Here is a 15452-nt window from a genome sequence, read left to right on the forward strand (position 1 = left end):
TCCTAAAAACGTGTGCAAATATGTATGTAGCTAAGTCCTGTTGGTATCCATGCAGCAGCTAAGCCTGCCTGCATGTGGACTGTCTGGTAAAAACAAATTATGTTGCTGTTCAGCATGAGTACAGCCATAGGAGGGCGCCAACAACTCAGTTAATACACGTTGTGCCCTGGCCGGAGTTACAGTACAGAGCGCAGTCGCAGTGGGAACGCAGGCAGTCGAGAAGGAAATTTGCGCACCGCTGGAGTCTCTGTCGTACTTTGCACTTGGATATACTAATATTTTTTCAATTCAATATAAAGCGGAGGCGAACATGGCGACGTTGGTACCAGACCCTCGTCCCCATTCCCAGGTCGCTTCTGCCTCGATTCAAAGTCTCAGCGGTATGGGGTCTCTTACTAACACGCCTCTCAACCGCGGCTTGGAGAGGGCTTTGGAAGAAGCAGCGAACTCCGGGATTTTGAACCTCAGCGCCAGAAAACTCAAAGAATTCCCCAGGACAGCGGCCAACCATGATTTATCAGACACGGTAGATGCAGGTAAGAACATGCATCATTAGATTGTCCAACATATCCGGGCGAGTCATGCATTGGGATGGGTTCAGGGGAAATTGGATGCTATCGGTAGAGATACATTTGGATAAATAATGGGAGAAATCGAATTGACAATCATTTCACTCATTCATTATTGCGCATTGTGTTTAGTTGTGAACATTGTGTGCCTGTGTCGTGCAGATCGTTGTGAGAGTCTGCGACGGGACAGATGTTTAGGATTGTGCGTAGGCAAGGAAATGTGGGACACTGCGTGAATTCAAAGCTCAAATAAAAGCCTATCATAAATGCCACTAGGCTAGGGCCTATATGTTTATCTCGGACTATAACGGATATCGAAGAAGATGCTCTGACTGCCGCTTACTCTTGGAAAGCCCCATGCTTTCCCAGAAAGCTTTTCAATTTCGGTTTAGAACGTCAGACTTTGGCCTCCTTCTCGCAAACGAAGTTGTCCAGCGCTATTACAATGCATTTGTCTTTGAAATGTCAAAATAAAATTGTCCGTGCCCCAAAAGTTTACTTATTGAAATCATCCTACTGGCACATTGTCAACAGCTCTGTCTGTCATACTAGAAACGGGACCTCGTTACTTGGTGTTTGGGGTAGGGTTATTCCGCTGTCAAACGTACTCAGCTCATCGTGTTGTGCTTGCTTTGTGTGTGCATCAATTTATCAATGTAGCAGCACGTGCACGCACGCACTCAACGAAGGAGCCCGTTGAACTGATTCTAGCCCCTCGTCATGACGTCATACCCAGAACATTCCCAGAACATATCTCCGATATTGTTAGAACACAATTCCTTCCGTCTCACGCATGTTGGCTACTGTCGTGTGACCGACTCCGTGCCCAGTGAGATGTTTATCCCGCTGATGTTAATCCCATGGTTACGTCTACAGGGCACAGATGACTCCAACCATTACATGTGATTAGACAATAGTCATAGATCAGCGACGATCAGTTATCAGATTACACCCTAGCAGCCAAACCAAACACACGCATCCTCAGAAAATCGGATCCACAGAGATATCCAAACAAACTGTTACTCAACTTTTGGAAAGGTCCCAAGGGTATTTGCTCATCATTTTAACACTTTCAATTCCCCAGAAAACCTGAATCCCACAAGTCCAAACCTGAATAGGACACACATTCGTAATCCTAAACCGCTCACGAAATTTCGTCGCCATTAAATTCCCCTGTGACTGATTGATCTCTGCCCTGGCTCTCACCGTGGGGTGTGTGTGTGTGTGTGTGTGTGTGTGGGAGGGGGGGGGGGGGGTGACACGATCGCTATTCCTAGAGGTGACGGAATGACCCTACTACTGTGTCAACTCTCAGTCAACATAACTCACAGTTAGCCTGCCTAGCAGGGCTACTGGGGCAAAGTGCTGACTGGACCCCTGACTGACACCCAGCATGGCTGCCCTGCGGGTCCACAAACTGGTTAGTTGGGTTGCCAGTATATTTACGATTTGACAGCGGTTGGTGTCGTGAAATACAGATGATATTGGAATTGCATCATAATATAACTTGTAATTGTGTGTGTGTGTGTGTGAGTGAGTGAGTGAGAGAGAAAGAGTGAGCGTGTATGTGCCTGTGTGCTTGGGTGTGTTTGTTTACACACACAGATGAAAATCTGTCTCCCTGCTTTGAGCAGGGCCGTATAGTGTTGGGCCTTAAAAGGTTTTTCTATTATCTAATAACAGGATTAGAAATTGCAGGAAACTTCAGCTCCCCCAGTTCACTTTTAGGACCCTAGCATCTCAGAAGACATCACCGGACCTTGTTTGGGTCTCTCTCCAGAAATAGCTCTGCCGAGGAAGACCCAGAAGGGGAGGTATCGAAGGATCACAACCAGACATCGTCTTCAGACGGTCGATAACTTATCCTCCGCGTTGAGACGTTATCTGTTCGGTTGCATTTTTCTCTGTGGGTATTTATGCTGTGTGTTGCATTAGTGGTTGGTGGTCTTCCAGCCCTGTGGAATGAGGCAGGAAACTGCCCAGCAGTTTACCTCCCACTCGGATCTCAGCAGAGCACAAGGGGCATTTCTGGCACCGTGTCCACTCCCTCATGCAAACACCAGCGAGCTGCTTGAATGGATGAAATGCGTGTGTGTGTGTGTGTGTCGTACTGCATGTGTGCTGTGTGTGTGTGTGTGTCGTACTGCATGTGTGCTGTGTGTGTGTGTGTGTCGTACTGCATGTGTGCTGTGTGTGTGTGTGTGTCGTACTGCATGTGTGCTGTGTGTGTGTGTGTGTCGTACTGCATGTGTGCTGTGTGTGTGTGTGTCGTACTGCATGTGTGCTGTGTGTGTGTGTGTCGTACTGCATGTGTGTGCTGTATATGTGTGTGTGTGTGTGCGAGGGATCGCATTCACGGACGTCTGCAATTACATCAGATTGGAACGTTTGTCCCGTTGAGTTATGCATGTTGATGGAGATTCAGGAATTCGTAGGATACTCAAAGGTTGTTTGGTTGGTGGTTGATGTTTGTGTTGAAGTCTTTCAGTGGGTGTCTGGGGGGGGGGGGGGTACGGGTGCTGTGATGTCTTGGATGTGGACCGTTTCCCTGGTTACTAGAGAGCCCCCTCCCAGGGCTACGACCCTCACTTCTCATCCTGCCTCTCTGGTCTTCCTGCCCTCACACTCATACACTCACACACTCACACAAACACGCGCACACAAATACACACACACACCTACTACACATCCACACACACACACAGTCTCCTACAGGAAGCAGTGGATTGGTGGGAATGCGGCGTGGGGAAGGGTGTTAGGGTGTCGGGAGGGAAGAGGCTGTCCGGTCTGCTGTCGGACCACACCTGAGATAACGACAGCTGAGTGGTAAACACAGAGTTCTCCTGCCCTCTCTCTCTCTCTCTCTCTCTCTCTCTCTCTCTCTCTCTCTCTCTCTCTCGCTCTCGCTCTCTCGCTCTCGCTCTCGCTCTCGCTCTCGCTCTCGCTCTCGCTCTCGCTCTCGCTCTCGCTCTCGCTCTCGCTCTCGCTCTCGCTCTCGCTCTCGCTCTCGCTCTCGCTCTCGCTCTCGCTCTCTCGCTCTCGCTCTCTCTCTTCCTCAGTTCTTTTCTCTCTCTCTCTCTCTCTCTCTCTCTCTCTCTCTCTCTCTCTCTCTCTCTCTCTCTCTCTCTCTCTCTCTCTTTCAGTTCCTCTCTGTCTTGTATCTTCAGCTGTTTCATCTCTAGAGCCCTGGGCTGCCATTGCACCCATCACACTAAACAGATTTTATTACAACACTTCAGTGAATACCAGTATCATAACCCGGCTCAGATCTATTCCTCTCTCTCCCGCTTTCATCCCGACACGTCCGTGTGTATCCCGTCATACATCACACACATCACCAGCTCCGCAGCTCAGAGTCCGGGAGGCCCCGGCGACGGTAACCGTGGCGATGAGCTAAACACGGCCACTCTCTGCCCCGCCAAGCTGTCCCTACAGGAGGATCGTGACCTAATGCATTGTTAATGGACTCGTTAAGACCTTTTTTGGAGGAGGTGTCGGGACCTGGTGACTAAGAGGAGACTGTTACAGGGTTCTAACTAAGAACATGGAGATACAGCAGGCCAGGCACATACATGTTTCTGTGGTCAGGACTTCTGTAGATAAGACAACTACAATGCTGACCTTGCTCCACCTTCTTGAGAACACCAGGACTTCACCAAATTATATTTGTATATGATTACTTATATCTTAAGTATAATATTGTTTAAACTTGATGAGTGGACCTACGATGGACATTCAGAGGAGAACAGGGGAGTTGTTTCATTGGCTAGTTGTGTTAAATCGCCTCGTTGACAGAATGTTAAACCAGCGTTGGGATAGACTGTTGTCTTCAGTGTCGTCCTCCATCACAGACATAGTGCAAGGTCTCTTATCACTTGGTCAGACCGATCGTGTTTTTGTAAACAAGTGTGACTTCGAGGGTTTCCCCAGGCGCAGCTGGAGGGCGGGTGGTGGTGACCCAGAGAGGGTCAGACAATCAGAGATTAGGAGGCCGGGGGGATTATGATGGGGATTAGGACGAGGGTGGACGTAATCCTTCCGCCCCTTCTCTGTCTGATGCAGTCAGACACCTACAACACACACAAACTCCAGTCTGTGTGTGTGTGTGTGTGTGAGAGAGAGGACAGAGGGATGGTATTGATCTCACAGTCAACTATATAAATCAACGTCAGATTGAAACAGTGCAAATGACACGATTGCAGCTGGAGGGGTTTGTGTTTCCTCTGTAAAAGTGTTCTGTTTTGGTTTGGAGATAACAGGAGAGAGAGAGAAAGACATACTGAGAGAGGAGAGAGAGAGAGAGAGAGAGAGAGAGAGAGAGAGAGACATACTGACAGAGGAGAGAGAGAGAGGAGAGAGAGAGAGGAGAGAGAGAGACATACTGAGAGAGGAGAGAAGAGAGAGAGAGAGACATACCGAGAGAGGAGAGAGAGAGAGGAGGGCAGACATGGTGTGGAGCGTTAACTTGATTAGAGGGTTAATTGCTTCAGGCTGTGATTTCCCGCCGTCTCTCCCCCCCGCTACGCTGCTCTGTCACAGCCGAACCCAGACGCCCACACACACACACACACACACACACACACACAGCCATCAACGCACTCTAGAGAAGACAGAAACACACACATATCCCACAAACCATGCACATGACCCCCCCCCCACTCACACACTCACACAAACACACAGCAGCAAATACCCCTTATTAAGAGACACATAATCTCAATCCATCCCCTCCCACACACTCACAATACACACACTCGCAACACACACTAAATGCTATCTCTGTGTCTCTGTGCTCTGCTGCTGCTGCTGGTGGTGGTGGGGGGGTTGACACAGTCATGTCACTCCTCTGTCACGTCTGCTTACCAGGGTGGCAGGTTGCTATGACACCCTGCGAAGCAGCATGACGAGCCCTCACACCCACAGGCAGGACTGGAGGTGAGGGAGGGGGGGAGGGGTGTGTGTCTGCATGTTTGCGGAGGAGATGGACAGGCGAAGGGGTGCCAGTGTGATGCCAGGGGCAGGTTATAAGGGCGAGAGGGTGGGGGAGGGAGAGAGGGAGAGAGAGAGGGTGGGGGAGGGAGAGAGGGAGGGAGAGAGAGAGGGTGGGGGAGGGGGGAGGGAGGGAGGGAGGGAGAGAGGGTGGGGGACGGAGGGAGGGAGAGGGTGGGGGAGGGGGAGGGAGGGAGAGAGGGTGGGGGACAGAGGGAGGGAGGGAGAGAGAGAGGGTGGGGGAGGGGGAGGGGGAGGGAGGGAGAGAGGGTGGGGGACAGAGGGAGGGAGGGAGAGAGAGAGGGTGGGGGAGGGGGAGGGGGAGGGAGGGAGAGAGGGTGGGGGACAGAGGGAGGAAGGGAGAGAGGGTTGGGGAGGGGGAGGGAGGGAGAGAGGGTGGGGGACAGAGGGAGGGAGGGAGAGAGAGAGGGTGGGGGAGGGAGGGAGGGAGAGAGGGTGGGGGACAGAGGGAGGGAGGGAGAGAGAGAGGGTGGGGGAGGGAGGGAGAGAGGGTGGGGGACAGAGGGAGGGAGGGAGAGAGGGTGGGGGACAGAGGGAGGGAGGGAGAGAGAGAGAGAGGGTGGGGGAGGGGGAGGGGGAGGGAGGGAGAGAGGGTGGGGGACAGAGGGAGGGAGGGAGAGAGAGAGGGTGGGGGAGGGGGAGGGGGAGGGAGGGAGAGAGGGTGGGGGACAGAGGGAGGAAGGGAGAGAGGGTTGGGGAGGGGGAGGGAGGGAGAGAGGGTGGGGGACAGAGGGAGGGAGGGAGAGAGAGAGGGGTGGGGGAGGGAGGGAGGGAGAGAGGGTGGGGGACAGAGGGAGGGAGGGAGAGAGAGAGGGTGGGGGAGGGAGGGAGAGAGGGTGGGGGACAGAGGGAGGGAGGGAGAGAGGGTGGGGGACAGAGGGAGGGAGGGAGAGAGAGAGAGAGGGTGGGGGAGGGGGAGGGAGGGAGAGAGGGTGGGGGAGGGGGAGGGAGGGAGAGAGGGAGGGAGGATGGGGGAGGGAGGGAGGGAGAGAGGGTGGGGGACAGAGGGAGGGAGGGAGAGAGGGTGGGGGAGGGGGAGGGAGGGAGAGAGGGAGGGAGGATGGGGGAGGGGAGGGAGGGAGAGAGGGTGGGGGAGGGGGAGGGAGGGAGAGAGGGAGGGAGGATGGGGAGGGAGGGAGGGAGGGAGGGAGGGAGGGAGAGAGGGAGGGAGAGAGGGTGGGGGACAGACGGAGGGAGGGAGAGAGAGAGGGTGGGGGACAGAGGGAGGGAGGGAGGGAGAGAGGGTGGGAGAGAGGGTGGGGGACAGACGGAGGGAGGGAGAGAGAGAGGGTGGGGGACAGAGGGAGGGAGGGAGGGAGAGAGGGTGGGGGAGGGGGAGGGAGCTTCGTTCTGAAGTGCAGGTCCGGGTGAATTTGGCCTATATTTTGGGGGGATGCCTGGCTTGACAAGGGCTTATTCTGTCAGGTCACACAACCACAGCCCCTCTCAACCAGCCTGCGTTCCTCTCTGCGTAGTGAATGCTGAAACGCCAATGAATTCGGTGAGAGAAAAACAATGAGTTATTCATGTTATTTTACAGTAGTGAACTTCCTCATGTTCCACAACATTACACGCGTCGGGTGTCTGTGTGTGTGTTTGTTTTATGCTTCACTTGATGGTTTCAAAGCTTAGAGCCATGGAGATGTTATACAATTGTTGTTTTTTCTTTCTTTCTCTTCCTCTCTCTCTCTTTCTTTCTCTCTCGTTAATTCCTGAAGCCCAACTCTTGTACACAAACAAACACACACCTTGCCCCTCCCCCAGCTACAGGGGATTTCTCTGTGCGGTGGTGTATGTGATGTCATGCAAAGTTCTCCTTCTCTCTCACACACACACACACACCTACACACTCACACACACCTACACACTCACACACACCTACACACACTCTATATCAGGTGTTGCCAGAAAGCCCCTTCAGGATATGGCCGATTACCTCAGTGCACTATCACATGTCCTCACAGGTCTAGTATGTTAAAGGCGTCATGGTGGAACATGTCGGATTAGACCCAGGTTGAGGGGTGTTGAGTGATAGAACAGCTAGTTCTGACCTTACTCTGTGATTGGCTTAGAGGCTGCTGCTGCTGCTGCTAGTTTAAGACAATCATCTTAATTGAAACATTCACACCTGTTCTGTTCTCACTGTACCTGACAGACTAATTGTACTCATCACTGTACGAGATCAATGCGTGATGTGGGTGTTTTGTATATTGTGATAAGGTAGCAGTTATAATAACAACAATGTTGGCCATTTGTTGCTAAAATAATGAGACATTTCAATCTTAATTCTACAGAAACAATATGGAGGGGATATTTAAACAGGGCTGAGTAGGTTCGAACCGGACATTTCACAGAAAGAACAGTAAGGACTTTCCTCCTGAAGTCCTCTGGACACATTCCACAAGAGTAGCTCTGCTGAAGACACGCGCTGTAGGTTGGGACAGGATGCCCTGGGTTGGAGGGCGTCGAGGCAGTGTCCTCGTGTTTCCCCCGGCAGGAAGCAGCCTTTCTGCTGCCCTTCCACACAATGAGGAGGGAGAGGCCTCTTCCTGTGTTGCTGTGAAAAGACCTGCAGCCGGCCAGGGTTCCACAGCTAGCTATAGGCCAGGGTTCCACAGCTAGCTATAGGCCAGGGTTCCACAGCTAGCTATAGGCCGGGGTTCCACAACTAGCTATAGGCCGGGGTTCCACAGCTAGCTATAGGCCAGGGTTCCACAGCTAGCTATAGGCCAGGGTTCCACAGCTAGCTATAGGCCAGGGTTCCACAGCTAACATAACAGAATACTACACCTGCTCCTTCCCCTCAACCAGAAATAAAAAGGTGACATTGCAAACACAACCATACCTGAACATTTCCCCACCAGGCCTAGCGCCCCCACCCCCAGCCTGCCCCAGATCTGTCCGCCCAGAAGCAGCCTCTCTCTGGCCCTCGTCAGACTGCTCATGGGGGGGGTCTGGGCTCTGTGGGAGCCAGCCTGGGTTCTGGAGGGAAGAAGGAAGTCCTGGGTTATTCCCTGGGTTCTGCCCTACTTTCGCTCTGAGAACACACAGCGGTGTTCCGGGTTGGGAGCCATGACAACAGGGACCGGCATTCTGTGTTCCGTGACAGAAGCCTCAAGGCTTTCTGGGGAAGGCGTTCCTCCAGTGCTCCAAGACACACGACTTTGTCGCTTCAATGACACGGGAGTTTGGGTGACTTTTGAGCACAATAACACATTTGAATACCGTGCGTGGTTGTGGAGGATATGGAGGAGAGACGTGTGCCTCCACCTGGTGAGTGTAGCATTCTTCCCTGACGGAGGTTTTGAGTTCAGCACTGCAAGCCTCTACGCACGAGAGAGTGTGTGGGTGCTCTGCCTACTGCCTTTTGTCGGTTACATAATATGGTCTAAAGTGATCCAATTTAGACATGATAAAAAGAGAGAAGACGAGGGAGGGAGGGAGAGATGGAGATAGAGATGGAGATAGAGATGGGGAGAGGAGAGAGAGATGGAGAGGAGAGATGGGGGGAGAGAGAGAGAGAGGGGGAGAGAGAGGGGGGGAGAGAGAGAGGGAGAGGGAGAGGGAGGAGGGAGAGAGAGAGAGAGAGAGAGGAAAAGTGTCAAGACATTCTGACACATTTCTTCGCACCACCACTTTTTCTCATCTCAAGAGCACCGGTGATGAAAGAAAAGGAGGAATCTGTGAATGAGACACGTCCACTAGCAGATGGGCATGGGAAGGCTGCCATGACAAACACTGTGAACCATTAGAGTTGACTTCAAAACTGTTTAGTATCGGTTCTGTTGACCGCAGGGGCCGTGCTCCAGTACCAGAGACACGCATCCATCTCTCCCTGCTGCCTTTCCTCTGTCCTTGTTGTATGACAAGGCCATGACCATATTTAAGACTGTCTGTATGAATGGTGATGGGTGTTTCACCTTCCCTCCCTGTGAAAAACAGACAGTTAGAGAGCGATGGCCTCCTCTCTCGTATCTGTGAGGTAGCTTTTTGGCTGCAGGCGCCCTGTGGCGCAGTAGAACTAACTTAGGAGACACAGAACAACATGGAGAGTTTAAAGAAATGTGTGTCTGTGTGTGTCTATGCATTTGTGTGTGTGTGTGCATGTGTGTGAGTTTTGTAGGGACATGGCAGATGGATGGCGGCTAGCAATTGGGTCACTTAGAATTCCTGTGGGAGGACTAGTCATTCCTGAGGGCGTTCGTTGGGCCACATATCAACACACGCACACACACATACTGAGGCACACCTGATCTTGAAGTCCTTCAAAGCATGACCCAATCTTCTCTCTCACAAACACACAGCACACAGTCAGACAAACATCCAATCTTCATAAACTGACCCTCCACCTACACCATCACAAACACACATACACACACACACACAGAAACATACACACGTACACACATACGCACGTGCACACACAAACACACAGAGAAACGATTGAATATGTAATATTCAGTGAGTGTCTCTTCATCCTGAAAGAAGCACATCCACCCACACACAGATCAACCACTCAGCTCTCCATCTCTGTTTCTCCATCTCTCTCTCTCTCTCTCCCTCCCTCTCTCTCTCTCTCTCTCTCTCTCTCTCTCTCTCTCTCTCTCTCTCTCTCTCTCTCTCTCTCTCTCTCTCCATCTCCCTCTCTCCATCTCCATCTCCCTCTCTCTCTCTCTCTCTCTCTCTCTCTCTCCATCTCTCTCTCTCTCTCCATCTCTCTCTCCATCTCTCTCTCTCTCTCCATCTCTCTCTCTCTCCAAGCACAATCTCTTCTCACCAGCTGTCTGCCTCCTCACAGAGACTTGCAGTCCCTGTGTATACAGTCATTTGCTTGAAATGTTATGTTCCCAGTAATACACCCTTCACACTGGATCACACGCACACCATGTTATGATGTCATACTTTATACTGTATATTCATTCAATATATGAACTGAACTGAGCACTCTTATAACTAGTACACGTCACTGCAGCAAGGCATGCTGAGCCTCAGCCATGGTCCCATCATGCCTCGGCCCATAGAACATGCTCACACTGCTCCACTGCTCCACTGTAAGGTGCTCTAATAAGTTGGCTAGCAGTGAGGTAATGGTCTGCAAGCATGCACACATGCTAGAACACACACAGCACACACACAGAACACACACTCTGCCTGTACACACACACAGCACACACACTCTGCCTGTACACACACACAGCACACACACTCTGCCTGTACACACATACACACTGTGCCTGTACACACACACACATACAGCACACACACTGTGCCTGTACACACACACACACACACACATACAGCACACACACTGTGCATGTACACACACAGACACACACCCCAAAGCTCACTGGACCTCATCCCACATCCTGCCATTCGCCCAAACGAGGCTCATATTCTGCTGTATTGTCCCGGTGTTTCTGCTGCGCTGTCACTAAACCGCCCCGCAGTGAAACACAACACGGGCGTCTGCTCTCAGCCGCTGGACCGCTCATCTGGGGTCACGGGCAACACTTGAATCCCTCCCTCGCTCTCCTGATATTCTCTCCTTCCTCTCTCTTCCTTTCCTCTGGGCCGGGTCTGCTCCTGGTTCCCTGGCGGTGAGCCTGGTCTGATCCTGGTTCCCTGGCTGTGAGCCTGGTCTGAGCCTGGTTCCCTGGCGGTGAGCCTGGTCTGCTCCTGGTTCCCGGAGGGAGCGGGGTCAGCTGGTGACTGACATGGTAGCGTCGCAGGGGGCTGTGAGGCCGGTGTGCAGCTGGGGATGAGCTGAAGGCCGGAGTGATAGACGTGGAACGTGTCCTGCGTGCTGTGTCCTGCGTGCTGCGTCCTGTGTCCTGCGTGCTGCGTCCTGTGTCCTGCGTGCTGCGTCCTGCGTGCTGCATCCTGTGTCCTGCGTGCTGTGTCCTGCGTGCTGTGTCCTGCGTGCTGCGTGCTGTGTCCTGCATGCTGTGTCCTGCGTGCTGTGTCCTGCGTGCTGCGTGCTGTGTCCTGCATGCTGTGTCCTGCGTGCTGTGTCCTGCATGCTGCGTGCTGCGTGCTGTGTCCTGCATGCTGTGTCCTGCGTGCTGTGTGTCCTGCGTGCTGCGTTCTGCGTGCTGTGTCCTGCATGCTGTGTCCTGCATGCTGTGTCTTGCATGCTGTGTCCTGCGTGCTGTGTATTGCATGCTGTGTCCTGTGTGCTGTGTCTTGCATGCTGTGTCTTGCGTGCTGTGTCTTGCATGCTGTGTCCTGCGTCCTGCGTGCTGTGGCCTGCGTGCTGCGTCCTGCGTGCTGCGTGCTGCGTCCTGCGTGCTGCGTCATGCGTGCTGTGGCCTGCGTGCTGCGTCCTGCGTGCTGTGGCCTGCGTGCTGCGTCCTGCGTGCTGCGTCCTGCGTGCTGCGTCCTGCGTGCTGCGTCCTGCATGCTGTGTCCTGCAGCAGGAACACTTTACTGTCCCAGCAGGACTTTAACTAGAGAGGGGAGGATGTGCGTGTAATTGTTTATTGGAGTGTATTTTTAAAGAGCCAGAGTGTTTGTCTGTGTTTGATGTGTGTGTATGGTATGTGTGTGGTGTGTGTGTGTGTGGTGTGTGTATGGTATGTGTGTGTGTGTGTATGGTATGTGTGTGGTGTGTATGGTGTGTGTGTGTGTGTTGTAGACCCTGTCATTAGCGAGCTGAAGGGAGAGGCTTCTTCCTGCAGCCCCAGAGGATGCAGCTGCTGCCGTGGTTACAGGGTGCTGCCGTGGTTACGGGGAGAGCCTCCACACCCCTCTGGTTCCCCTGGAGATCACCTCACCATCACACCAGGTCCACATCGCTCAGCAGGGGGAGGGGAAATGCCATTAATGAGCAATTAACGTGGGAGTGAGTGTGTGTGTGGGTATGTTGGTGTGTGTTAGAGTATGTGTGTGTGTGTGTCCGGGATGCTGATTCCTCACATTCCTCTCAGTGTGTCGAGGACTAGAGAGAGCAGAATAATGTTAGCCTTTGAGCCACTCTCAACAGCCAGGCTGTTCCCCCAGACTGCCATGGCTCACATCAGAGCGCCCACGTGTGTGTGTGTGTGTGCGTGCGAGAAAGAAGTGTGAGAAAAAGGGAGAGTGAAGTTGACAGAAAAAACGGATGACAGAGTGAGACTTTGTGAGAAAGCTACAGAGTGTATTACGGGTAGGCACTAAAGGAATTTCAGATTCGACGGAGGGCTGTGAGAACAGATAGATCAGGCTGTCGTTGTTAACTGTGTTAAGATGATACCCTCAGCTTGGACGGGCGTGAGGAGATTTGATTATACTTTTTTTTAAACACAGAGAGGGAAATGATGAGTCAGCAAATCCTAGTAATCACAAAACATGAGAGTTCAGTTGGTGGAGTGTCGTAGGTCTGGTCCTGGTGCTTCCAGAGGTCAGGATGGACGGTGACAGATGGACCAGTTCTGTGTCCACTTCCTGTTACAGTGACAGCAGGTCATGTGCTCGGCGAAGGTCATAGGTCAAGGTTGGTTGCAGTGGAAGAATTCACATTGATGGATTCCTCATCCAACACTGACATTAGACATCCACATCCTGCTGAGCACCAGGAACGGATGTGTGTGTTGCTGTGTGTGTGTTGCTGTGTGTGTGTTGCTGTGTGTGTGTGTGTGTGTGTTGCTGTGTGTGTGTTGCTTTGTGTGTGTTGAAAAATAGTGAGAGTGAAAGAGAGAGAAGGAGAGACAGGAGAGAGACTGACTATGAGAGGGAGAGAGACAGAAAGAGAGGGCGATAGACAGGGAAAGAGAGGGAGAGACGGAAGAGTGAACGAAAGACAAATGTAAGAAAGCGTGAGATACAAGAAACAAACTGAAGAGCTAGCCACCCAGCGTCACACACACGCTTGTTTATGTGTTTGGTTCCTGTCCTGTGTGTCATCATACACACACCGTACCAGATAACAAAGAGCTCTCTATCCAGACAGCCCAGCGGAGGAAGAGGGGAAGGAAGCTGTGTCCTGTCTGAATCTTCTTACTGCAAACTCTTACTGATCAGAGCTACGTTCAGGATGAGGTAAACACGCACAGGTTCACCGTAATTACCTCAATGAAGTTCAGCGACGGGAACTAGTTTTTATCAGCGATCAGAAATGATGGGATGTGTTCTTTGAGCCCTTTCTCCCAGTTCGACACTGCCTTTGTTGGCCCAGGCATACCATGTCCCGACAAGCAGACCTGACTGCCGTCCAACATGAAAACAACAGACTCAGTTTCCCAGTCTCAGGAACCAGCCCTAGTCCAGGCCGATCCAGACAGGCTTGTTTGATTTGCTAGCATGAACTAGCGGAGATACTGGAGACATTTTGTCTCATCGACGGTCGTAGAAAGTACAGGGACTGATGGGAAGAGAGAACCATAAACTGTTTACGTTTCAGTAGGAGGACCATGACTCGGCGCTTAGCCCTCCGAGAGAATGTAAACACACCTTCTCTGTGGGCTTGTTGTTGTGATGTGGAGGAAAAGGAGGTCTTCTCAGTAGGAACGAGGCCCAGACTGCAGCCTGGGACTGGGCTCGTCTCCTGGCCTTGGCACAGGGTTTCACGGAGGCACAGGGTGGATGGTCAGCACGCAGAAGCTGACAGAAGGTTATGTAGCACATGAGATGGGTATCATCCACACGGCAGTCATATTAGGTACATAAATATACTTTTATATTCAGTGTTCAAGGCAAGGTTGTATATGGTGGTGCCTGAATAACAGGTTGGATCAAATACTATTGTACTTGTGAATCCCTTTCTTCAAGTACTGTTACAGAGGGCTTCTCAGATGTCCACAGATCAGCTTCTATAACCACCATGCACCCTCCACCCTGCACTTCATCTCCCCTCCTGTCTCCCCACTCAGACACGAATGACTGAACTGTCACTCTGGCCGCCCAAACATACCGACACCAGCCAGTGTTGAATAGAGTCTGGCTCTTTATTGTTCAAGCAGAAACACACACTCACCCAACCATACACACATGCACACCCAATCATGCACACGCATACACACAACTACACACACTCAAAACGAGAAAAACACATACTCACACACCCGTACACACAACTATAAACACGCCATACACACAAACAGAGTCAACACAATGGATGTGAAGGTATCCCAGATGGCAGGGCTTATCGCTCTAATCCCTGGCACACATACTGATAGAGCTGCTGCTGCTAGTGGTCTGACACCATGCACCCAGCGTCCCTCTCGGAAGGGGAGTGTGTGTGTGTGTGTGTGTGTGGGGGCGGGTCCCTGTTGAATGAACCCCCCCCCCTCCAAGGTCTCCTCCTCTCCTCTCTCTGACGGTTTTGTTTTGTGGTCTATCCTTGTCTTTGAGGATTTAAGGTTAGACTCAAACAGCTCTTGACTGGAAGTAGTAACACGACACGTAAACACAATGCTTGACCAGTCAAACATTCACATATAAACAACTGAAGTAAGTGTATCGGCTTAGCCTGCTTGAGCAGCAAACAGCGTGTAGCTCCCTGTACTGCATAAGCACGTTTCTGTACAGGGGCAGTGAGGGAGACAGACCCTGACTATCTCATCACCTCACGGCCATCATCATGTCTGCATGTGCACACATGTCTGGAGGAAGAGTGTGGGGCGACCTGGAGGAGAGAGGGTGATTGTGTCTGTTGACTGCGTCAGCCTCGGATGTCAGACCCTACCTCAGGTAAGAACCTGCAGGCCCGTGTGTGGAGAGAGGACAGAGAGAATCTTCTGCCTGCCTGTGCTTTGTAGACACCTCTTTCTCTCTCTCTCTCTCTCTCTCTCTCTCTCTCTCTCTCTCTCTCTCTCTCTCTCTCTCTCTCTCTCTCTCTCTCTCTCTCTCTCTCTCTCTCCCTCCCACACACAGATGTGCAGACGCACGTTCTCTCAG

At 52.1% G+C, this 15452-nt stretch overlaps 1 protein-coding gene across 1 annotated transcript in view; it reads left to right on the forward strand.

Annotated features, from left to right (window-relative positions):
* Positions 1-255: 255 nt before the first annotated feature.
* lrch1 (leucine-rich repeats and calponin homology (CH) domain containing 1) overlaps positions 256-15452 on the forward strand; it is a 46229-nt gene continuing 31032 nt past the window's right edge. The window contains 1 exon segment of the mRNA XM_067255135.1: positions 256-536. Coding sequence (XP_067111236.1) covers positions 311-536 — 226 coding nt within the window. The 5' untranslated portion in view covers positions 256-310.

Source organism: Osmerus mordax, chromosome 2, assembly GCF_038355195.1.
Source record: "Osmerus mordax isolate fOsmMor3 chromosome 2, fOsmMor3.pri, whole genome shotgun sequence".
NCBI lineage: Eukaryota > Metazoa > Chordata > Actinopteri > Osmeriformes > Osmeridae > Osmerus > Osmerus mordax.